Source organism: Sapajus apella, unplaced genomic scaffold (assembly GCF_009761245.1).
Source record: "Sapajus apella isolate SASKATOON/1434 unplaced genomic scaffold, GSC_monkey_1.0 scaffold48, whole genome shotgun sequence".
Classification (NCBI taxonomy): domain Eukaryota; kingdom Metazoa; phylum Chordata; class Mammalia; order Primates; family Cebidae; genus Sapajus; species Sapajus apella.
In genome coordinates, this window is record NW_022436988.1 from 8,565,642 (window position 1) to 8,590,378 (window position 24,737).

Sequence of the window (24,737 nt, forward strand, 5' to 3'; positions counted from 1 at the left end):
TGTGGTGGCAAGCGCCTGTAATCCCAGCTACTCAGGAGGCTGAGGCAGGAGAATCTCCTGAACCCCAGAGGTGGAGACTGCAGTGAGCTGAGATCATGCCACTATACCCCAGCCTGGGCAACAGAGTGAGACCCCATCTCAAAAACAAACAAACAAAAAAGACAAAAGAAAGAAAGAAAGAAAAGAAAAGGATTGTAAGGGAAGACTGTGAACAATTATATGGCAACTAGACAACTTGATGAAATGGAAAAGTTCCTAGAAAGACAGAAACTATCAAAACTAATTAAATAACAGAAAATGTGAACAGATCTATAACAATAAAGGGACTGAATTAGTAATTTTTAAGTTTCCAAAGAAGAAAACCCGGGAACCAGATGACTTCACTGATGAGTTCTACCAAATGTTTCAAGAATTAATACTGGCCAGGCCGGTGGCTCACACCAGTAATCCTAGCACTTTGGAAGGTCAAGGCAGGAGGATGACTTGAGGTCAAGAATTCGAGACCAGTCTGTCCAACATGGTGAAACCCCAATTCTACTGAAACAATACAAAAATTGGCTGGGTGTGGTGGCATGGGCCTGTAGTTCCAGCTACTCGGGAGGCTGAGGCCGGAGAATCGCTTGAATCCGAGAGGTGGAGGCTGCAGTGAGCTGAGATCACGCTACTACACTCCAGCCTGGGTGACACAGCGAGGCTGTCTCAAAAAAAAGAATTAATACCAATTCTTCATAAAATTCCAAACACAGAAGAGAAAGGAACACTTCCCAACTCATTCTATAAGGCCAGTAGTATCCATAATCATTAGCATGTGTGTTTCCCAGACTGCCTCTCCCAAAATGGGGCTCCCCAGTGCTCTCATCATCCCTTTATGGCTGGCCCTAGTCAAATATTCTCTGACTTTACTTGAACTACAGTTTTTAAAAACTGTTTATTTTGAGCTGATTTTAGATTTGCAATAGTAACAGGAGATACTGCTGCGGTGTCAGCAAAACCTGCCTCACTGGTGTCTGCAGTTGGTCAGCTATGGGAGGCCCCCACCCCGCTTGGTCCTCTATGGCCAAGCTCAGGGGCTCTGCCCCTCAGCAGCAGGACTGGCTCTGGTTAAGAGCCTGGGTCCCTCCTTACCTATCTGTCCGTTGTAGCAGCCACCCAGGAGCACGTGGGAATCTTTGGGGTTGTACTCCAACGTAACGAGCGGGGAAGATGGCTTCAGAGCAAGTTCAGGCTTGTTGGGGTTTTCTAAAAGCAGGAAAAAAGTTACCGCACCAGGACTGGAAAAAAAAGGACAGGATCAACGGGGTTCACCCCTTCTGCAGGTGGGGCACGGTGGGGGGCGCGGTGGTGGGGGGAAGCTCAGAAGCTTCTCCAGTCTGCCCCCGGGCTGCATCCCCTGGTCCGCCTTGGCCAGAATCTGGCATTCTTGATCCTAGGGGCTTTGCTGATGGTTTTTCTTTTTGGTGATCAGGATTGGGGTATGCCTATGTATGTGATAATTAGATTTCTAGTTCAGTTCCCAGGTTTGGTGTCAAATGAGGTTTTGGTACTAAGGTTTTTACATAAAGTCAACTCTCTGCTAATTTCTTCGAACCAGGTCTGTGGATGCAAATGATGATGGAGTCCACCACCCCATGGGGCTGCTGTCAGAACTCACTGAGCTAGCGGTGTGTCAGGCGTTAGCTCTGTGCCTGGCACCTACACGTTTATTTTAATGATGATGACAATAAAGGGAAGCCAGAGAGCGTGAAGCCACCACCATCTGCTCCCTGCCAGTGCCTTGCCAACCCTTCTGTAGACAATAGTTTGTGCTCCTAAATGGATACACTGCCATGAATTAAAGGTGTCTGGATGGGTGGGACAAAGGCATGAGTTCTGTTCCTCTGCCCCTTAGGTCCCTTCTCAGTCTGCTGGGCACTCTTTCTGATATGCTCTTTTCTCTGATATGCTGTTTGTTTTTTGTGTGTTTTTGAGACAGTCTTGCTCTATCACCCAGACTGGAGTGCAGTGTCGTGATAGCTCACTGCAACCTCTGCCACCTGGGTTCAAGTGATTCTCCTGCTTCAGTCTCCCAAGTAGCTGGGATTATAGGTTCTGGCCACCATGCCCAGCTAATTTTTGTATTTTTAGTAGAGATGGGGTTTCACCATGTTAGCCAGGCTGGTCTTGAACTCCTGGCCTCAGGTAATCCACCTGCCTTGGCCTCCCAAAGTGCTGGGATTACAGGCATGAGTCACTGCGCCCGGTCTGATACACCCTTTAGGGGCTAAGAATTGGGATCCCATGGGGTCAGGTCTTCATGCCTCGGACTAACAATCTGGAATTGGAGGGGGTTTCCTGCTTCTGATTTGACCCTGCTTGGCTCTGCCTGAAACCAGACAAGGAAGGAAGGAGAAGACTGGCTTCCTCCTCGGTTGCGGGCCCCTCCCTTGAAGCACCAACCCCTTAAGTGTTCATGACCTCCTGTCCCTCCCTCCCCCTCCTCTGCTTGTGCTGGTCCCAGCCCTCAGCTCTCCCAGGCCACTGGGACCCCCCTGCTTCTCACCCAGGTCCCAGATGTATGAATCGTTGCTCATGCCCACAGGTGCTCGCTGAAAATCCAAGCAGGAGTATGCCACTGCCAACTTCCTGTTGCCATCAGGGTGCCAGGAGAGATGTGTGGCAGCCCTCTTGATTTCCTGGGGATCCCTGCAGGGGAGAGGGAAGAGAGCAGAAGGCTGGATGTCAGGCTCCCCAATTTCTCTTTCTTTTCTTTTCCAGACACAGTCTTGCTCTGTCCCCCAGACAGTAGCATGATCTCGGCTCACCGTGACGTCTGCCTCCCAGGTTCAAGTGATTCTCCTGCTTCAGCCTCCTGAGGAGCTGGGATTACAGGCACCCACCACCATGCACGGCTAATCTCTGTATTTTTAGTAGAGATGAGGTTTCGCCATGCTTCCTCGGCTGGTCTTGAACTCCTGACCTCAGATGATCCACTCGCCACAGCCTCCCAAAGTGCTGGGATTACAGGCCTGAGCCACCACATCCAGCCCCTCGGATGATTCCTAATGCATCATCCTGCTCGGGTGGTGCATATAAGAGGTCAGAGCCCAGCAGGGCTGGAGGGCAATAGGAAGGGCAGCCCCTGCCCTGCACACCCCCTCCTGCACGCCCCTCGCTCATAGCATTTGGCCCTGCTCTGTACACCATGGGTCAGACCTGCATTAGAAAAGAGTCCTTTCTGGTTGTGCTGGGACTGGGCTAGGTACTTCCCAGCGTCCTAAGTCAGTTGTGGTAGTGAAATGAATTCCCTAGAGTTGGTGTTTGAGGCAAGTCATTTCCAAAATAAAAAAATATCTTTCACCTCCATAGTCCTGCATCACCCAGACCCAAGGTCTGACCCCTGCAGGTCCAGAGGCCTCCCCTCCACATTCCCCCGGCACCTCCCCCTGCTCTATTCCAGCCTCCTGCTCGTCTCCACTCATCTGATTGGACATGGGCATCCTTGCTTTTTTCATCACAGTTAAAACCAAGGCCACAGAGCACGGTCTTCCTCACTTCCACCCACTTCCCTTGTACCAGCCTTCAAGGCCAAGATGTCCTTCTCCCCCAGTCCTCTCCCCGCCCTGTTCCCAAGCTCTTCTTCCTATCAGCTTATTTCATACACCCTACAAAGGTGCTCTGGGATGGGGTATTCGGTTCCTGGCGTTGCTCCAACGAGGTCCCACAAGCTGAGTGGCTTCAAATGACAGAAATTGATTCTCTCACAGTTCCAGATGCCAGAAGTTCAAAATCACAGATGTTCTCCTCACATGAAGCATATAAACATACATACACAGTCGGGCGCGATGGCTCACACCTGTATTCCCAAGCACTTTGGGAGGCCGAGGCAGGCGGATAACTTGAGGATGAGAGTTCGAGACCAGCCTGACCAACATGGAGAAGCCCCTTCTCTACTAAAAATACAAAATTAGCCAGGTGTGGTGGTGCATGCCTGTAATCCCAGCTACTCAGGAGGCTGAGACAGGAGAATCACTTGAACCCAGGAGGTAGAGGTTGCAGTGAGCCGAGATCGTGCCATTGCACTCCAGCCTGGGCAACAAGAGTGAAACTTCATATCAAAAACAAAACAAAACAAAAAATCAAAAAACCATACATGGACATATATACACACATACACGTATACACGTATGCATATATTTTTACACATATCCAATCCAATGCTCCTTGACTAACGATGCTGGCTACGTCGGATAAACCCATGGTAAGTTGGAAATATCAGGAGCTAGAAACGCACTGAATCCACCTATCTACCGAGCATCACATCTTAGCTGAGCCTGCGTGCTCAGAACACCTGTATTAGCCTATAGTTGGGCAAAATTGCCTAACACAAAGCCTGTTTTACAATAAAGAGGTGAACAGCGCATGTAATTTACTGAATACTGTACTGAGAGGGAAAAACAGAATGGGTATATGGGCACTTGCAGTACGGTTTCTACTGGATTTGTATTGCTTTTGCACCATTGTGAAATCAAAAAATGGTTTCAGCTGGGGACTGCCCAAAAGTGTCACTCTGCACACACTTCTGCGCCGGCTTTGTTTTGCTTTGCTTTTCACACACTGAAGCCTGGAAATCACTTTGTATCGGCACATAAGAAGTTGCAGTGCTCATTTTTCTTTTCTTTTTCTCTTTTTGGAGACAGAATCTCACTCCATTGCCCAGGAGGGAATGCAGTGGCGCAATCTCAGCTTGCTGCAACCTCTGCCTCCCAGGTTCAAGTGACTCTCCTGCCTCAGCCTCCCCAGTAGCTGGGATTACAGGTGTGTGCACCACACCCAGCTAATTTCTTTTAAAATTTTATTTAAATGACGTCTCAGTCTGTCTCCCAGGCTGAAGTGCAGTGACACAATCTTGGCTCACTGCAACCTCCACCTCCCAGGTTCAAGTGATTCTCCTACCTCAGCCTCCCAAGGAGCTGGGATTACAGGTGCATGCCATCACACCCAGCTAATTTTTATGTTTTTTAGTAGAGATGGGTTTTCACCATGTTGGTCAGCCAGGTCTTGAACTCCTGACCTCAGATGATCTACCTGCCTCAGCCTCCCAAAGTGCTGGGATTACAGGTGTGAGCCACCACGCCTGGCTAATTTTTGTATTTTAAGTAGAGATGGGGTTTCACCATGTTGGCCAGGCTGGTCTCGAACTCCCGTCCTCAGGTAATGTGCCCACCTTGGCCTCCCAAAGTGCTGAGATTACATGAGTGAGCCATCGCACCCGGCCTGCTGGCTCTTTTTACCAGTGTTGTATGGGTGTACCGGAATTGCAAGAACCAGGCCTCTGCAGATGGGCTTAGCCAGTCTTTGGCTGGCACACATCCTCAGCAGTGAATATCCATACCTGCAGTGATTTCACACACACACACCTGTGGGATGAATCCCTGGTGTCAAACTGCTGTCTTCTGGGGTTATTCACAGATATTCTTGCACGAGTGCAGGCTGGGGCGGGGGCCTGTTTGCCCACAGCACTGCTAGCTGCTCACGCTAGGTACCCGTATTTACTCTACACTGTGGGAACACGCCCCACTTGTACATAGCTTGGCAATTTCACTTTCCCTGGAGTCCGCATTCCATTTCCATCAACCAGACCCGCCCCAGAGCAGGGCCACTTCTCTGCTGGGTGCCTTATTACCATGGCGCTTATCACGCTTGGAGCACAGCGAGTGCTGCACCCAGGGCACGCAGTGACTGGCAAGGAGTCACCTTTGGGGGTACCCATGTCCACGCCTTTGGGGGTGGCAGAGGGTGGCCAGTCACCTGCCTAGCTATGGCGCTACCTGAAAACATTGATGGTTTTAGCCGAAGGGGCCTCCTCTGTCACTTCCACGGCCTCCTCGTCGTTGAAATACTCCTCGTAGATGTCAATGGCATTGTTCTGCTTGATGCAGTGCTCCATGATCTGGGGGAACACATCGGAAGTCCTTAGCCATAAAGGGAGGTCCTTTCAGATTGCTTAGGCCTGCGATGGCATCTGGGAGGGACAGGACGGGACATAGCCAGGGACCTTTTCCCATCCACCTAACCATGCGCTTTCAATGGGGGAATTTTCAATTGGTTTTTGGGAGTAAAATAATATTACTTTTTATGTACGAAGCATAGAAATACATGCAGCACGTGAAAGATACACAACATGTCTATGGCATTCACATTTTATGGGCCAGGCGCCATGCCTCATGCCTGTAATCCCAACACTTTGGGAGGTCGAAGCAGGTGGATTACTTGAGGTCAGGAGTTTGAGACCAGCCTGACTAACATGGTAAAACCCCGTCTCTACCAAAAATGCAAAAAAAAAAAAAAAAAAAAATTAGCTGGGCATGGTGGCAGGCACCTGTAATCCCAGCTACTTGGAAGGCTGAGGCAGGAGAATTGCTTGAACCCAGGAGGCTGAGATTGCAATGAGCCAAGATCACGCCACTGCACTCCATCCTGGGGGACAGAGTGAGACTCCATCTCAACAACAACAACAACAACAAATATTTTATGGAGAAAGGAGGCCCTTAGAAAAAATATGAGGGGCAATAATGAAAAAAAGATTGAAGAACACCATGTTAGCCAAAAAAGTTATTATTGATATTTTGAGACAGAGTCTTGCTCTGCCAGCCAGGCTAGAATGCAGTGAGTGGCACAATCTAGGCTCATGCAGCCTTCGTCTCTTGGGTTCAAGTAAGTCTTCTGGCTTGGCCTCCTAAGTAGCTGAAACTGCAGGCACCTGCCACCACAGCTGGCTAATTTTTGTATTTTTAGTAGAGACAAGGTTCTGCTATGTTGGCCAGGCTGGTCTCAAACTCCTGAGCTCAAGTGATCTGCCTGCCTCAGCCTCCCAAAGTGCTGGGATTACAGGTGTGAGCCATCGAGCCCGGCCCAAACAAAATTATTAATCTCTCCATATATGTGTGCGTGTGTATGCGTGTGTGCATATGTGTGTCTGTGTGTGTATGTGTGTGTGTGACTCATCTTTTTCTCTCCATATATGTGTGTGTGTGTGTCTGTGTGTGTGTGACTCATCTCCTTTTTGTCTCATATGTGTGTGTGTGTGTGTGTGTGTGTGTGTGTGTGTGTGTGTGTTTGTCTCATCTCCTTTTTCCTATCCTTGCAGACAGCTGGTTCCTCCACCCAGAATGGCCTCCCCTTTACTGCAAATGTCCAGCAAAGGACAACGAAGCCCTGCCACTTCTTCCAGGAAGCCTTCCCTGATCCCTTCAGCAAGAGATTGACCCTCTCTCATCATGGAGTAAAAGAACAAGTCACCCTTCTCTTTTAGCATTTCTTTATTTTTATGCTACCTGGCGAAGTCTCTGTACTTGATCTTTGACCTCCAATGCACTGCAAACTCTTTGGGACAGCATGTATAGGAGATTCTTTTTCTTTTAATTTAAATTTTAAATTTCTTTTTTCTTAAAACAAAATTTTTTTGCATTGGCACATATGTAGAACAAGTATGTGATTTTCACTTTGCAACCTCTGCTGTGCCTGGCAGAAGCTTAAAGCTCAGTCCAAAAATTTTTTTTTGAGACAGGGTTTCCTTTAGTCACCCAGGCTAGAGTGCAATGCCACAATTTTGGTTCACTGCAACCTCCACCTCCCGGGTTCAAGCGATTCTCCTGCCTCAGCCTCCGGAGTAGCTGGGATAATAGGCGTGCGCCATCACACCCAGGTAATATTTTGTATTTTTAGTAAAGACGGGGTTTCACCACGTTAGTCAGGCTGGTCTCAAACTCATGACCTCAGGTGATCCACCTGCCTCGGCCTTCCAAAGTGCTGGGATTACAAGTGTGAGCCACTGTGCCCGGCCCCAAATTTGTCGAATGAATGAATGAGCCCTACTGGCTGCTGGGCAGAGCGCTTTGGGGGTCCCCTTTGCCGGAGGTCAGACTCCTCCTAATGCCTGGTCAACCCTTGGACCAGGTCCCTGCCTTCCCTGTTGGTCTGCGATTGGGACCTCTGTCTGCTCCAAGACAGAAGGCTCCTTCAGGTAGCAGCTGGTCCCCTTCCCCAGCGTCCACAGCAGCCACACAGGGAGGGCCAGGCACAGCTGGGGCACCGCACCCCCGCGGGGAGTCTGAGGGGTGGGGCTCTCACAGCCAGGGCAGGAGGAAGCCTTACAGAGCCAAGCTGCATGATGGCGTTAATGTAGTTCTCATCCTTCTCCACTTTCTTCCGGAAGCGGATGGTCTGCTCCAGCTCCAGGGGGTTCACGTCCTTGGGCCAGCCCCCCTCGACATGGTTAACTCCCCGAGTCTCCATCTCAAACCGCTCTGTGTTGGCCTAAACAGAGAGCCGCAGGAGGAAAGGCGTCACCCTGGTATACTCACAAACGCTTGGCCACGTCTGCAAAGCAGGACCCGGGCTCCCAAGGCTGGATGCTGAGGCCCATGGCCAAAGCCGCAGGATCTTCAGATGCAGGCAAGGAACTTCCTGGTCTTCAGATGGGCACAGGCAGCTGCAACAGCGCGACCCCGTGGAGCTAGGCAGTTTTGCAGCTGGTAGCTGTGGTCATGAAAATCCACTTCTGACCTTCTCTGAATCCTAATGGACTAGAGAAGCCTCCATCTGCTCTGTGAGAATCCAAAGAAAATGTGAATTATCTTTCTCCACCCTGTCATTAACAATGTCACCCTACCACTAACTATGTCAATGTCACGGAAATTGAATGCTGAAAGTAACTCTGGCTGGGCGTGGTGGCTCACGCCTGTAATCCCAGCACTTTGGGAGGCCAAGGCGGGCAGATCACCTGAGGTCGGGAGTTCGAGACCAGCCTGACCAGCATGGAGAAACCCCATCTCTACTAAAAATATAAAAATAGCCGGGTATGGTGGCACATGCCTGTAATCCCAGCTACTCGGGAGGCTGAGGCAGGAGAATTTCTTGAACCTGGGAGGCAGAGGTTGCAGTGAGCCAAAATGGTGCCATTGCACTCCAGCCTGGGCAACAAGAGTGAAACTCTGTCTCAAGAAAAACAAAAAGTTATTAACTCCAAGTTTGAATTAGCTTCGTCTGCCCTCTGTAGCAGGGAGGACAGTTTTGCACGTAGGGGGCTTGCCACTTTGCCTTCTTTCCTCTGTTTTTTGAGACAGGGTCTCACTCTGTTGCCCAGGCTGGAGGGCAGTGCCAAGATCTCAATTCACTATAGCTTTTTTTTGAAATGGAGTTTCTCTTGTTGCCCAGGCTGAAGTGCAATTATACAATCTCAGCTCACTGCAACCTCCGCTCCCGAGGTTCAAGTGATTCTCCTGCCTCAGCCTCCCCAGTAGCTGGGATTATAGGCACACGCCACCACACCTGGCTAATTTTTGTATTTCTAGTAGATACAGAGTTTCACCATGTTGGCCAGGCTGGTCTCAAACTCCTGATCTCAGGTGATCCACTCGCCTTGGCCTTCCAAAGTGCTGGGATTACAGGTGTGAGCCACTGCGCCCAGCCAGTACAGCTCTAACTTCACAGGCTGAAGTGATCCTCCCGCCTCAGCCTCCCAAGTAGCTGGGACTACAGGTGTGCACCACCACAAGTGGCTAATTTTTGTTTTTCTTTTGTAGAGATGGTGTTTCGCCATATTGCCCAGGCTGGTCTCAAACTCCTGACCTAAAGTGATCCTCCCGCCTTGACCTTCTTTTCACTTTATTTTTTTTAAAATATTTATTTATTTATTTAATTTTAGAGACAGGGTCTGGCTCTGCTGCCCAAGCTGGAGTGCAGTGGTGCAATCACAGCCCACTGCAGCGTGAACCCCTGGGCTTAAGCAATCCTCCCGCCTCTGCCTCCTAAGTAGCTGGGACCACAGGTGTGAGCCACCACACCTGGCTAATTTAAAAAAAAAGTGTAGAAATGAAGTCACACTGTGTTGCCCAGGTTGGTAAGTCACACTAGGCTTGCCAGGTCTCAAGCATCCGCCCACCTTGATCTCTCAAAGTACTGGGATCGCAGGCCTAAGCCAGCACACCCAGCCCTTCCCATTTCTAAGAAATTGTGGTAAAATACACGTAACATAAAATTTACCATGTAATAATTTTAAAGTGTATACTGTGGCCACATGATTAGACACAGTGCTGTGCAACCATCAACCCCAGCTACTTCCAACACTTTTACGTCACCCAGAATGGAAACCCCATCCTCATTACGTCGCTCTCATCCTTTCCACTGTTTCTTTTTTCTTATTTATTTATTTATTTATTTGTTTGTTTGTTTTCTGAGAGTCTCGCTCTGTTCCCCAGGCTGGAGTGCAGTGGTGCGATCTCAGCTCACTGCAACCTCTGCCGCCCAGGCTCAAGCAATTCTCCTGCCTCAGCCTCCTGAGTAGCTTGGATTACAGGTGTGTGCCATCACGCCTGGCTAATTTTTGTATTTTTAGTAGAGACAAGGTTTTACCATGTTGGCCAGGCTGGTCTTGAACTCCTGACCTCAGGTGATCCACCCACCTTAGACTCCCAAAGTGCTGGGATTACAGGCATGAGCCACCGTGCCTGGTTCTCTTTCCCATTTTTAAGCCAGCTCTCACAAAAGGTAAAAGTTTGGATCAGCACCATAGGAAAGGTTAAAAAAAAAAAAATCTGGAAAAGGCAGAGCTCCTGGAAAGAATAGGAGGTTCCCAGGGTGTGGCCCACATGGCGGTCACTCTGCTTCTTGGCTACACCACAGGCATAGGCGTCCTCATCCCAGAGACAGCAGTTGGTCCTGGGAGAGTGGCAGCTAGTTCGTGTGAACTGTGAGTCACTGGAACCACCCACACCCACCTGACTGTTGAACGTGTTTCGGCCAAATCAAGTGATTTGGTTCTTTTTCTCTCTGCAGTTCTTGACCCAATCAGGGTGAATCACTTAGTTCCTACAGACAGGGAACTCTCTGGCCTCTGAACACATGATCACGGCCCTCAAAATAAGTTCTCTTATCGTGGAGGCCCCCTCTGGCCGGGATTTTCTGTGGGACACTTCCCTTTTCTCCAGCTGGGTAGTTGCCTGCAGATACGAATCTCTGCCCCTCAGAATATCTCTCCCAGGCTGGGCACAGTGGCTCATGCCTGTAATCCCAGCACTTTGGGAGGCCAAGGTGGGAGGACTAGTTGGGTCCAGGACTTTGAGACCAGCCTGGGCAACATGGCAAAACCTTGTCTCTAGAAGAATTACAAAAATTAGCCGGGCATGCTGGCGCACACCTGTAGTCCCAGCTCGCCATGCTGCCCAGGCTGGTCTTGAACTTCTGGGCTCAAGTGATCTACCTGCCTCAGCCTCCCAAAGTGCTGGGATTACAGGTGTATGAGCCACCGCATCCGGCACAATACGGTTTTTACTGAACCAGCGTTTATTGGGAGGCAGGAGGAAAGATTGATGGTGATGATGATGGATTGAATTCCCTGCCATGCTGGGCATGAAACACACAGAACACAGATTTGAGACTGCTGGGCCTCTTCTTGAACCCCTCCTCCCCCTCCCAGCTACCAGGGAGGCTGAGGTGGGAGGATCTATTGAGCCTGGGAGGCAGAGGTTGCAGTGAGTCAACATTGCGCTACTGTATTCCTGGGTGACAGAGTGAGGCCCTGTCTAAAAAAAAAAAAAAAAATCCTCCCAGCTGCACCAAACATCTGTAACTCTGGACACAACTCTGGTAAGTGTCTTCAAGGTGAAATAAGAGCTCTTGGGAGAGGGAGCGTTGTGATTTGCACTCCCCTGGCTCAGGAAGGCTGGTGCTGGTTCTTCTCCTGACGCTGTACACTGCGTGGACCTCGGGGGAACCTCTGGCCTCACTTCCAGCATCTGCACTTGGTCCACTCTAACTGGCTTTCAGGTGGACAAGGACCCCCAGAACCACTCACCTGCCTCAGCGGGCCACCCTGCCCACCACACCTCCCAGGCTGGGGCCCTTGGGGCAGGGACCCACCTCATGTTCCGACATGCTGACCGAGCACTGGATGCCCGTGTCCACTGGGTTCCGCTCCACAAACTGCTCAGCCAGCTCGGGGTTGGGTGCGATGTCAATGTTCAGCTCAGCCTGGTGGTCCGAGAAATTGCACTGCTTCCCGAACTCGCTGCGCTTCTTGACGTACACGTACACAATCTCCATGGTGCCGGCTGCTGGGGGGCGGAGGGAGGGTATGGGGTGAGGGACCCCACCGGCCCCTTCCCCATCTCCACAGGTCCCGCCGGGACGACTCCAGGTTCTCAATCTGGTTGGGGCAGGAAGCAAGGGGTGCTGGGGAGAGCCTAGGGATTTGTCCACAAGCTGCATCTGCATTTAAGAAAATCCCCTGAGCGCTGACTCTATGCTAAGCATTATTCTGTTTAGTTCTTGCAATTGTTCTCTGAGGAGGGCAATACAAGTCACCATTTCAGCCAGGCACTGTGGCTCACATCTGTAATCCCAGCATTTTGAGAGGCCAAGGCAGGCAGATAACCTAAGGTCAGGAGTTCAAGACCAGCCTGGCCAACATGGTGAAACCCCATCTCTACAAAAATACAAAAATTAGCCGGATGTGGTGGTGCACACCTGTAATCCCAGCTACTCGGGAGGCTGAAGCGGAAGAATTGCTTGAACCCAGGAGGAGAAGTTTGTAATGAGCCGAGATCATGTCATTGCACTCCAGCCTGGGTGACAGAGCAAGACTCTGTCTTTGAAAAAAAAAAAAAAATGGCCGGGCGCGGTGGCTCAAGCCTATAATCCCAGTACTTTGGGAGGCTGAGGCAGGTGGATAGCTTAAGGGTGGAAGTTCCACCTAATTTTGTATTTTTAGTAGAGATGGGGTTTCTCCATGTTGGCCAGGCTGGTCTGGAACTCCTGACCTCAAGTGATCCACCTGCCTCGGCCTCCCAAAGGGCTGGGATGACAGGCATGAGCCACCACGCCCGGCCTTGTTTCCTTTTTTCTTGTAGTTTGGAAATTCCCTTTCCTGGGTGGAAGCAATGGCTTAGAGGGCACAGGGTGGGATGAGAAGCCCAGATTGCCGCAGGTGCCCCAGGGAGTTTATCCCACATGGACAAAGATAGGGCCTTGTGGAAAAGCATGCAAATCCCGGGGCATCCTGCCCTTTGACCACACATTGCGAAGCATCTGCACCTCCCACATGGGGCTGCGAGACTCAGGCAATTAGGGCTCTGTCTTTTAAAAGACAATTGCTGCAAGCCAGCTGGCTCCTAGGGGACACAAGGAGGCAGAAGAGAATGAGGAAACTCCAGGAAGACAGAAATAGCCTCTTTAGCCCAGATCAGATTTTTAACAGCTTTGCCTTCCTTCTTGGTGCTTCCCAAGGCCAAGACCCGCACGAGAACAGAGGCATTGTCTTGTGTCTGGAGGCAGACAGAGGGGACATTTAAAGACTGGCCCGGTGACGGGAAGACAACCCATTCAAGGACCCAGAGCAAGCTCTTTCTCATAAGCTTGTAGGGCACACAGATGAATGGCGAGGTCAGCAGAAGGCGTCTCAACAGATCTCCCCCAGCCTCTTATGAGACAAGAGTTACAGGGTGGGCTTCCTCAAGCAAGGTCTGAGCAGGGCTGTCTGCAGGGGGGTGACAGAGTGGGGACAGGAGCACTGTCGCTGCCCTTTGAGGGTTTTAGGGGGGAGATCCTCCCCCTGTGGGAACCTAGAGTCCCAGAGGCGTGCAGAACACCACTGTGAGTCTCAAATACGGGAACACGCAGAATCAGGGACGCCGTGGTCCAGACATCAAAGATTCAGGCGTCTCCCGCATCCCCGGGGAGGCGGTCAGTTGGGAACCTTCACTGACTATACAAACAAAACTTGTCTTGTGCAGTGAGAATGAGCAAAATAATTCCTGGAGAGAACCTCCGGTGGCTTAAGGGAAAGTGTGTTTTCCAAGCCGGGAGGGAGGCCAAGGGAGTGATGGGGAGGGGCAGTGCCGGCGTGGGAGACTGGGAAGGAGGCACACTGGAAGGTTGGCCCTTCGAATTGAACTCCCTGGTGGAGTAAGGAGATGAGAACATTTTCCTCTTCTTCTTGGTCCCTGGCGCAGCCCCTACTGGGTTCCCGGGGCTGGTGGGCTCTCCATGGAACCTGGCAGGGGAGGGTTTCCTTTGCTCTTTCTTTGTTGTTTTTGAGACAGAGTCTTGCTCTGTCACCCAGGCTGGAGTGCCGGGGTGCGATCTTGGCTCACTACAACCTCCGCCTCCCAAGTTTAAGCGATTCTTGTGCCTCAGCCTCCCGAGTAGCTGAGACTATTGGTGCATGCCACCACGCCAAGCTAATTTTTTTTTTTTGAGTTGGAGTCTCCCTCTGTCACCCAGGCTGGAGTGCAGTGGCCTGATCTCAGCTCACTGCAACCTCCACCTCCCAAGTTCAAGTAATTCTTCTGCCTCAGCCTCCCAGGTAGCTGGGACTACAGGTGTGAGCCACTGCACTTGGCCAGAATTTTTGTATTTTTAGTAGAGGTGGGGTCTTGCCATGTGGGTCAGGCTGGTCTTAAACTCCTGACCTCAAGTGATCCACCCGGTACCTGGGCCTCTCAAAGTGCTGGGATGAGCCACCACGCCAGGCTTTCTGGTCCTTGTGCAACTTCCGGAATTCCAGGGTCCTAAGGGATTCACTCTAAACCCTCAAAAGAGGCAGAACTCCCTAGAAAGCCCCAATTTGTTTCCCCCCAGGCTAGCACTAAGCATGGCTGAGCCCTACAAGAAAGGTGAAGGTTGAGGGCAGGGAGAGGTGGAAAGAGATCCCCAGAATTGGAGAGAGACAGGGATCAGTGTCTCCCTGCCCTCACCACTACCACGTGGTCTCCCTGATGGAAAGACTGTGGTCTTTTATTCACTCCCATCCCTAGGGCCTGGCACATAGAAGGGGCCTAAGACTCCTGTCACCTGCTGCATTAGTGACTGTGATACCAACACCTACCAGGCTTCTCTCTAGAGCTCTCTCTGCTGACCTTGAAAACCAAGCAAAGGACTTGAAACAAAGGATTCAACAGGAAAACACGTAGGGTCTGAAAGCTGGGAGAGGGTGCACTTCTGTGGTTGAAAAAAGTGAATGTGGTAAACCTTGACCTTGAGCAGGAAGGAGGAACTGCACACGACCTGGAGGAACTTGCCGACTGTGTGACCTTGATCACACGAGAATGCCAGCTCCCAGGTTGAGGAAGAAATGAAAGGAAGCACTTAAAACACCTGCCACATAGCAGGTGTGCAATACTGTTAATTTACTTCCCGCTATCCTGAGCAGAAAGCTCTCCTCTTAAAGGGCCCATCTTCCCATCACCTTAGCCCAAGGCTGTTTTTTTTTTTTTCCCCTCCATCCATTCCGCTGTAAATCCTTCAGGGGTCTCCAGTTCATTCCAGGGAACCGATTGTATCAGGAGCTGAGGGGGTAGCGGGGCTATGAGGGTGTTCAGAGGCCGCAGGGTCCTGCGACTTACAGCAGATCCAGCAGAGCGAGGATTAAGGGGACAGAAGGCACTAGGAGCGCCAGCCCTGGCATCCACCATCCGGCATAGCTATCTCAGAAGGGAGCCCCCCAAGAGGAATTTTTGGCATTCTTGGTGATTATTACCCTAGAGGTCTCTCCCCATCACTCTCCACCTTCACCTTTAGCCTCGGACGTCCTCCTGGGGCCCGCCCCTTACCCTGGGTCCGCTCCTCCTGCTTCTGGGCCTCAGGGGAAGCGCCCAATCCAACGACCCTGGCTCCCGCGCTCCTGAAACGGCGTCGTTTACCGGTTGCCTAGCAACGCCGGCCCGGCTCCGGACGCGGAAGGACCCCGGAGCACGTGACTCCCGTCCTGTTGCGTCGGAAGCGCAGCCGGTTCCTCCTCTTTTTAGAGGTCTCCGGAGTTAGGAGAAATATTAACCAACAAGCTGGTAACGTACCAGTAGTGATGATGAACATTTGTAGGGGCGTTGCCAAGGCGCCCATCCAAGCCTACGTTTGCATGTATTTGCATCGAGCAAGGTACCCAAAAAATGCAAGGAAGAATAGTCAGCGCCTGGGAAACCCTGATCTCTGGGTGGTGATGGTGGTCTCTGCTTTCGATCTTAGTCGACGGTTTGGTCATGTCTTCCTTCAGTCTCCTCAACCATGAAGTGGGAATTACAACCCCGCCCTCCCCTCTGCTACCATCCTTCCTGCACTTGGTGTGGTAAACACATCTTCCTGCACCGCCAGAATGGAAACTCCTTGGGTGTAGAAGCTGGGGATTTTTACAGCTTAGCTGGGTGGTTGGCACAAAATGTACTGTGTTCATTGAATGAATGGATGAATGAATGAATGAACGAATGAAACGAGTCATGTTTTTCAGGGGGTTAGGGCAATTGAGATCATGTAAATTAAAACAAGGAAATTTGGGGCTAGAAAAATGAGTCTGAATCCCAGCTTGGCTACATACTAATCTCGTGACCCTGGTCAAGTTACTTTCCTTTTCTAAGACTCCGCTACCTCAGCTGGAAAGTGGCAGGACACTGGCGGTGCTTATTAGATAATCGGAACGATTAAGTGAGAGACAACACCGGAGCGTGTCCCGCCCCGTCCAGAGTTACTGGTGCCTGAATGAACGGCAGCTCGGGGAATGAGGCTATCCCGAGTTCAGACGCTGACATCGGAGATTTGGGCTGGGAGAGAAAAGGAGTGCGTCATCCAATAAGTGGGATTGGGTTTGGAACTGAGCCTTGAAAAATGGTTATGAAAAAAAGAGAAAAAAAAATCAGAAAAAGAATGCAATGGCATGCAAGAAAAGAAAGAAAAGAAGAAAAGAAAAATGGTTATGAGTTGCAGGGAAGAGGAGTGGGGAGAGCATTCCAGGTTCGGGGAGGGCGTGGTGTGAGCAAGGAAGGAAGGTGGGGGTCATCGTGAAGAAAGGCATTTTGCGGGGATGGTGGGTGGATCAGTCTGGCCGAGGTTGAGAGTCCCTGCAGGGGAAAGATGACAGAGGAATTTGCAAAGGTCAGCTGGGACCAGTCTGTGTGTGTGTGTATGGGTGTGGGGTGTCCCAAGAGAGGCTGGCTGAGGGGCCCAGACAGCTTCCCATGGGAAGCCCTCAGCCGGTTTGGGATCTGTGAAAGGACAGGAAGGAAGCAAACGTTTTTCTACGACTTCCCAACTTCTCCATAAACGTGTTGTCACCACTACCCACCTGCCTTTAGTGGGACAGATACAGGGAAATTCCCAGTGAGACGTCACCTTGCAGGGCCACACTAACCAAAAACAAGCCCCTAAATGACTGCTGCCACCAACCTCTCCTGATCCGTCCGGCTCCCACCAGTTTCTCAGGACAAAGAACTCTTAGGGGTGGGTGCTGAGGGTCCTGATGGGGGCTGGATGGAGGAGGTCCTGAAAGCCCCACTGAAATGGCTCTAAGGGCTGGAGGCAGTGGCTTCCACCTGTAATCCCAGCTCTTTGGGAGGTTGAGGTGGGCGGATCACTTGAGGTCGGGAGTTCAAGACCAGCCTGACCAACATGGAGAAACCCTGTCTCTACTAAAAATACAAAATTAGCCGAGTGTGGTGGCACATGTCTGTAATCTCAGCTACTCAGGAGGCTGAGGTAGGAGAAATGCTTGAACCCGGGAGGTGGAAGTTGAGTGAGCCAAGATTGTTCCATTGCACTCTAGCCTGGGCAACAAGAGCAAAACTCCATCTCATTAAAAAAGAATAAAAGAAGCCAGGCACAGTGGCTCATGCCTGTAATCCTAACACTTTGGGAGGCCGAGGTGGGTGGATCACCTGAGGTCAGGAGTTCAAGTCCAGCCTGGCCATCATGGTGAAACCACATCTTAAAAAAAAAAAAAATGCTTCGTGTGGTCAGAAGTGAATCAGACCCAAGTCTCCAAGAGTAGAAAATGATCCACTCCATGATGGGGCAGTGACCGGCTGGGGTTGCAATCATAATCCAACCCTCTCCACTCCACCCCCAGCCCTGGGACGCCGAGGGCTCTCTGCAGTCACATTATTTCCTGGGTAGGAAAGTGGGTTAGAAAGGGAGATAGGAGAGATTGAAAGCGAAGTGCAGCCACCTTTACCATGTTATCCAACAATTTATTACAGGCTCCCCCCACCCCCACCCTCACCCAGAAGGCTGCAGGCTGCCGACCACAGAGGGCAGCTCTGTTCACTGGCCAAACAGTCACTCCTTGGCAGGCCCGCCTCAGCATGAGGTCATATAATTAGGAGTATTCAAAAGGCTCTAGTTTGAAAACAATTGCAGTGCCTCTCAGATCTTCACCCAATCACAGCATAACTGGCAACCGAAATCCTTAGCTGAGAGCAGCCCCTGGGCCTGGACATCCCCAGCCCGATCCTCAACCCATGGCACTGCTGTGTCCCTCTTTGGTCTCCATTCTTATGTGTGTGGCGAAACACACATAAAAGTTATCATCTTAACCATTTTTCAGTGTAGAGTTCAGTGGTATTAATTTCATTCACGTTGCTTTTTGGTCTTGCTCTGCCACCCAGGCTGGGGTACAGTGGCATAATCATGGCTCACTGCAGCCTCCACCTCTAGGGCCTCCCAAGTAGCTGGGAACACAGGTGCACATATCCATGCTCAGCTAACTTTTTTCAGTTTTTGTAGACACAGGTAAGAGGCGGGACTTGATTCTGGAGGCAGAGCTCAGACCCCAGACCAGACTGAGGACTAGCTAAATCAGGGAAGAGGTGGAAGCAGCTCTCCATAAGACATGCTCACCACTGTGCCAGTGTCAGTTTACCATTGCCATGGCAACACCTGGAGGTTATCCATCCCTTCCATGGCAATGACCCAATGACCTGAAAGTTACCACCCTTTTCTAGAAATGTCTGCATGCTTCACCTCTTAATTTGCATGTAATTAAAAACGGGCATAAATATGACTGCAAACCTGCATCTGAGCTGCTAGTCTCTGCACACTGCCCTCGGGTAGCTCCGCTCTGCAGGAGCAGTCGTGAGCTGTAGCACTGCCACCTCAATCAAGCGGTTTTCTTCCACCACCTTCAGTTCTTTCCTGGGCAAAGCCAAGAACCCGCCCGGGCTAAGCCTCAATCTGGGCCTTGCTGCCCTGCATCATCCCTATGTTGCTCAAGCTGGTCTCCAGCTCCTAGGCTCAAGCGATCCTCCTGCCTTGGCCTCCTGAAGTGCTGGGATTACAGGTGTGAGCCACTACACCCAGCCTGTTTTTCCTTCTCTCTCTCTATCTCCCTCCCCCTCTCTCCCTTCCTCTCTCTCCCTCCCTCCTTTTCCCTCCCTTTTTTTTCTTTTATTTCTCTTTCTTTCTCTCTTTCTCTTTCTTCTTTTCTGATAGCCACTACACCCAGCCTATGTTTGACCTTTTTTCTCCTTTTTCTCCTTCTTTCTTTTTCTTATCTTTCCTTTCTTTGTTTTTCTTTCTCCTTCCTTCCCTCCTTCCTTCCTTCCCTCCTTCCTTCCTTCCTTCCTTCCTTTTCTCTCTCTCCTCTCTCTCTGTCTCTCTCTCTGTCTTTCTCTCTTTTTTTTGAATCAGGGTCCCCCAGGCTGGAATGCAGTGTGCAATTTCACCTCACCGCAACGCCTGTAATCCCAGCACTCTGGGAGGCTGAGGTGAGCGGATCACAAGGTCTGGAGTTCGATACCAGCCTGGCCAATATGGTGAAACCCTATCCCCACTTAGCCCCACCACAGCTCAAATGATCCTCCCACCTCAGCCCCCCAAGTAGCCAGGACCACAGGTGCACACCACATCTGGCTATTTTTTTTTTTTTTTTTGTATTTTTTGTAGAGACAGAGTCTTGCCATATTGCTCAGGCTGGTCTCAAACTCCTGAGCTCGAGCGATTTACCCACCTCGGCCTCCCAAAGTGCTGGTATGACAGGCGTGAGCCACCACACCCAGCCTTGCTCTATCTTCCTGAAGGCAGGTGATCTACACACATCATTTGGAATCCTGCATGAGAGATTCGCTACTCACTTTTTTAGACTTAATTTTGCTTGGCTTATAATGTGCAATACAGTAACATTTGGTAGGAACCATCTGCTCTTCCCGCCAGCGCCGAAAGCAAGCTGCACGTGGTTTGCAGCAATGAGGCACACGGCACATTCTGCCGGCTCGCTGCTGCGGCACCCATCACCAAAGCATCTGCCTGCCTGGCCAGCTTCCTTCCAGGACTGTGAGTGCCTGGAAAGTGGAGACCTCACTCGATTCATCTGCAGAGTCACAGTGCCTGTGGCAGGGCCTGGTGTGTGACAGCTTCTCAGGATGGCATTCATCACATCAACGGCAAAGCCACCTAGCCCACCTTGCTAGCAGTTAAGTAATAAGAGTTGTGCTTTGGCTAACACAGACCAGACCTCTCTCTGCCATTCTGCCACCCCAGAGCAAGGCTCCCTTGCATTCGTTTTTTTTTGAGACAGAGTCTCACTTTATCCCCAAGGCTGGAGTGCAATGGCACAATCTTGGCTCGCTGCAACATCCGCCTCCTGGGTTCAAGTGATTCTCCAGCCTCGGCCTCCCGAGTAGCTGGGATTACAGGCATGCACCACCACATCTGGCTAATTTTTGTATTTTTAATAGAGGTAGAGTTTTGCCATGTTGGCCATGCTGGTCTTGAACTCCTGACTTCAGGTGATCCATCTGCCTTGGCCTCCCGAAGTGCTGGGACGGCAGGCGTGAGCCGCCGCACCCGGCCTCCCTTGCCTTCTTTCTGGAACTGTAGTCCTAGTGTCAGTCCTGTTGAGCCCTCCTCAAGGCCCCTTGCCCTCTCTTTTTCTAAAGCTCTGAGCAATATTTGACTAACCAGAGGCAGCTGTACCTTCCAAGGGCATGTGCCACTCATGCGGATGTGGCTTTTCTTGGGAAACTGGGGGCCCCAGAAAGAAAAAAGTCATTCCTACTCCACGTCCAAAGAAAGCAAAATAAGAGAGTGGAAAAAAGAACAGGAACCAGCTGAACGTGGTGATTCACGCCTGTAGTCCCAGCATTTTGGGAGGCTAAGGTGGGCGGATCACGAGGTCAGGGGTTCAAGACCAGCCTGGCCAATATGGTGAAACCCAGTCTCTACATACAAAAAAATAAAAAAATTAGCTGGGCATAGTGGCACGCACCTGTAGCCCCAGCTACTCAGGAGGCTGAGGCACGAGAATCACTTGAGCCCGGGAGGTGGAGGTTGCAGTGAGCCAAGATTAAGATCATGTCAGTGCACTCTAGGCTGGGTAACAGAGTGAGAATCTATCTCAAAAAAAAAAAAAAAAAAAAAAAGGACAGGAGCCATATCTGAGTGCATTTCTGGGGTTAGCTGGAAAAGGAGATTTTGGAAAGGTGCAAACTAACTTTTTTTGAGACAGAGTCTCGCTCTGTCCCCCAGGATGGAGTACAGTGGTGCAATGTCAGCTCCCTACAACTTCCACCTCCTGGGTTCAAGCAATTCTCATACCTCAGCCTCCCACATAGCTGGGACTACAGGTGCCAGCCACCAAGCTCGGCTACCTATTTTTAGTAAAGATGAGGTTTCACCATGTTGGCAGGCTGGTCTAGAACTCCTGGCCACAAGTGATCCCCCTGCCTTGGCCTCCCAAAGTGCTGGAATTACAGGCTTGAGCCATCACACCTGGTCCCCCTTTTTTTCTTTAATATTTTATTTATTTATGGTTTTTTTTTTTTTTTTTTTCTTGAGACGGAGTTTTGCTTTTGTTACCCAGGCTGGAGTGCAATGGCACGATCTCGGCTCACCGCAACGTCCGCCTCCTGGGTTCAGGCAATTCTCCTGCTTCCACCTCCTGAGTAGCTGGGATTACAGGCACGTGCCACCATGCCCAGCTAATGTTTTGTATTTTTAGTAGAGATGGGGTTTCACCATGTTGACCAGGATGGTCTCGATCTTTTGACCTCGTGATCCACCCGCCTCGGCCTCCCAAAGTGCTGGGATTACAGGCGTGAGCCACCACGCCCGGCTTTATTTATGTTTTGAAACAGAGTCTCACTCTGTCCCTCAGGCTGGAGTGCAGTGGTGCAATCACAGCAGCCATGACCTCTTAGCTTCAAGCGATCCTCCCGCCTCAGCCCCCCAAGTAGCCAGGACCACAGGTGCATGCCACCACATTCAGCTAAATTTTGTATCTTTAGTAGAGACAGGGTTTCACCATGTTGGCCAGGCTGGTCTCAAATTCCTAGGCTCAAGTGATCCTCCTTCCTTGGCCCCACAAAGTGCTGGGATTACAGGTGTGAGCCACCGCGCCCAGCCAGAAACTCTTTTAAGGCATTTTGGGAAGACCCCACATCCTTGTAAGCCCTGGGTAGCTGGCACGGTCTGCTTCTCTGACAAGGCGCTTCTCCTCTGCCTGAAGTGCTCCCACTGCACAGCACAGCTGCCAGAACGGTGGAGACAGGAAGGCTGGAGAGGGGTGGGGCAGCTGCCAGGAATCCCAGGGGAGGTGGAATCACATTGCTCTCCTCCCACTCTGGCTGAGATGCGGGAGACTGCAGTCAGGGTGTGGGGCTCTGGGTCACCACAAGGCATCCAGTGATTGAGGGAGTCCTGGAAGATGCTGTGCCAGGCTGTCAACCACAAACTTCAAAAATCGCTCCCTGGTGGGCTCTTCTTTCCATCCTCCACAGGAGGAGGAGCCTCTCCCTTGAGAGCTAAGAACTTTTGACCAGTCAGTGTGCTCTGCAGCCCTGGTTCTAACTTCGAGGCCTCCCCTCCTTTCTTCCCCTACGCCAGCTCTCTGGTTTCCCTCCTGCTTCTTTCAATATATATATAAGTAGGCAGAAATATATATATATTTGAAACAGTGTCTCACTCTGTCACGCAGGTTGGAGTGCAGTGGTGTGATCTTGGCTCACTGCAACCTCAACCTTCCAGGTTCAGGTGATTCTCGTGCCTCAGCCTCCCAAGTGGCTGGAACTACAGGCATGCACCACTACTCCCAGCTATTTTTTTTTTTTTTTTTTTTAAGTAGAGACAGAGTTTCACCATGTTGGCCCAGTTAGTCTCAAATTCCTGACCTCAGGTGATCCACCCGCCTCAGCCTCCCAAAGTGCTGGGATTAGAGGCTCAGCCACCATGCCTGGCCGGCTCCTCAAATTCTGGGGTCCCATATTGGACTCTGCTCCTCTTTCTGGGCTCCTCCACCTCTCTCCTGGGCATTAGTGACTGCACCTATGTGTTGTCTCCCAGATCCAGGCCTCATCGGTCCAGTGTAGGACAGGGTGGTGGGAAAAATTATAAAATGGATGCAAACCTTCTTGGAAGGCCAGAGGGTCTTGCAAAAGCCTCGGAATAGGATTTGCCTGAAGGCAGCCAGATTCCCTTATCCAGTGCCTGAAAGCCTAAGTTAGATAACTAGGGGATGTAAAGAAACTGATCTAGGTAAGTTAGTTTACTTAAGCCTCAGAGCCTGCCCTTTCATCGTCTGTAGGACTGCTCTCTTTGGGGGAGGGCAGCCACGTTAATTATCGACAAGTGTGTTGACTCAAAGCCTGTCATTAAATCTATACTGAATAAATGCCCACAGCACCAGCTTGTGAGGGCTGCAGCCACTGACTCTTTACAGCACCCTCCTCGGTGTCTGTGAGTGGCCTGGACCCCTGGCCCACTCTTTCACTGGATATCTGTGTCTGAGTGCATTTGTTTATCCATCGCTGGGTCAGGGACTGTGGGTCAGACCCGACAGTCCAGACTGTGAGTTGCCTGCCTGATGTTGCCCTCGGATGTTGCAAAAACCCTCTCACTCAAACCTATCAGCAATGAGGTCCTCTTCTCCCCACGAGCTTCCCCCTGGTGTTTAACAGGTTACTAGCACCCCTGTTTGTCTACCTGATCACCTAGGACTTAACGAACAGCTCAGCGAGTTCCTGTGAATCAGCGTGACACACTTGTGTACAGCTAACATGACCGTGGACACTGACTTTTGTTCACCTGTTCAAAGACAAATATGAGTGCTGCTTTGTGCGCATAAGCCTCAGGAAAGCATTTGAGTTGTGCTTGCAGGAAGGCACCCATGAAATGGACAAATCGTTGGTAGGTGGGAAGAGCATTTTTTTTTTTTTTTGAGATGGATCCTTGCTCTGTCGCCCATGTTGGAGTGCAGTGGGGCGATCTCAGCTCACTGCAACTTCCACCTCCCGAGTTCAAGCGATTCTCCTGCCTCAGCCTCCTGAGTAGCTGGGATTATAGGCACCTGCCACCACGCCCAGCTAATTTTTGTACTTTTAGTAGAGACGGGATTTCACCATGTTGGCCAGGCTGGTCTCAAACTCTTGATCTCAAGTAATCTGCCTACCTCAGCCTTCCAAAGTGCTGGGATTACAGGTGTGAGCCACTGTGCCCGGCCAGAGTATTTTTTCTCTATGGGATTTTGATGCTGACATAGTCTCCGCTCTTCTCTGTACCCCTGGCACGGGTGGTGGAAAGAAGAACACTTTTTTTTGTTGTTCCGTCAGACCAGCTGCTTTTGGGTGATGGGTATGTGGGGAACGCATTGGCTTTAGGGGCATGGGCCCATTACTTTACTGCTTTCTTTCTTTATTTTAGAGACAGGGTTTCACCATGTTGGCCAGACTGATCTCGAACTCCTGACCTCAGGTGATCCAATCGCCTTGGCCTCCCAAAGTGCTGGGATTACAGGCATGAGCCACCACGCCCGGCCCTCATTTTTATTTTTGGAGACATGGCCCTTGCTCTGTCACCAAGGCCGGAGTACAGTGGCATGATCACAGCTCACTGTAGACCTCCCAGGGCTCAGGACATCCTCTCACCCCAGCCTCCCGAGTAGCTGGGACTACAGGTGCACGCCACTATGCCTGGCTAATTTTTTTATATTTTTGTAGAGACGGGAT

The 24,737-nt window shown here is 50.8% G+C and overlaps 1 protein-coding gene across 2 annotated transcripts in view; it reads right to left on the reverse strand.

The window, feature by feature from the left end:
- DNAI2 (dynein axonemal intermediate chain 2) overlaps window positions 1-15,705 on the reverse strand; it is a 35,064-nt gene extending 19,359 nt beyond the window's left edge. The window contains exons 1-6 of one of the 2 annotated variants that reach the window (XM_032241832.1): window positions 15,588-15,705; window positions 11,899-12,092; window positions 8,134-8,295; window positions 5,808-5,929; window positions 2,540-2,682; window positions 1,126-1,239 (exon numbers count right to left, since the gene is read on the reverse strand). In XM_032241832.1, coding sequence (XP_032097723.1) covers window positions 1,126-1,239; window positions 2,540-2,682; window positions 5,808-5,929; window positions 8,134-8,295; window positions 11,899-12,081 — 724 coding nt within the window. In that variant the 5' untranslated portion in view covers window positions 12,082-12,092; window positions 15,588-15,705. The remainder of the gene's footprint in view (window positions 1-1,125; window positions 1,240-2,539; window positions 2,683-5,807; window positions 5,930-8,133; window positions 8,296-11,898; window positions 12,093-15,587) is intronic. The other variant, XM_032241833.1, reaches the window with a different exon arrangement.
- Between the last annotated feature and the right edge of the window lie 9,032 nt (window positions 15,706-24,737).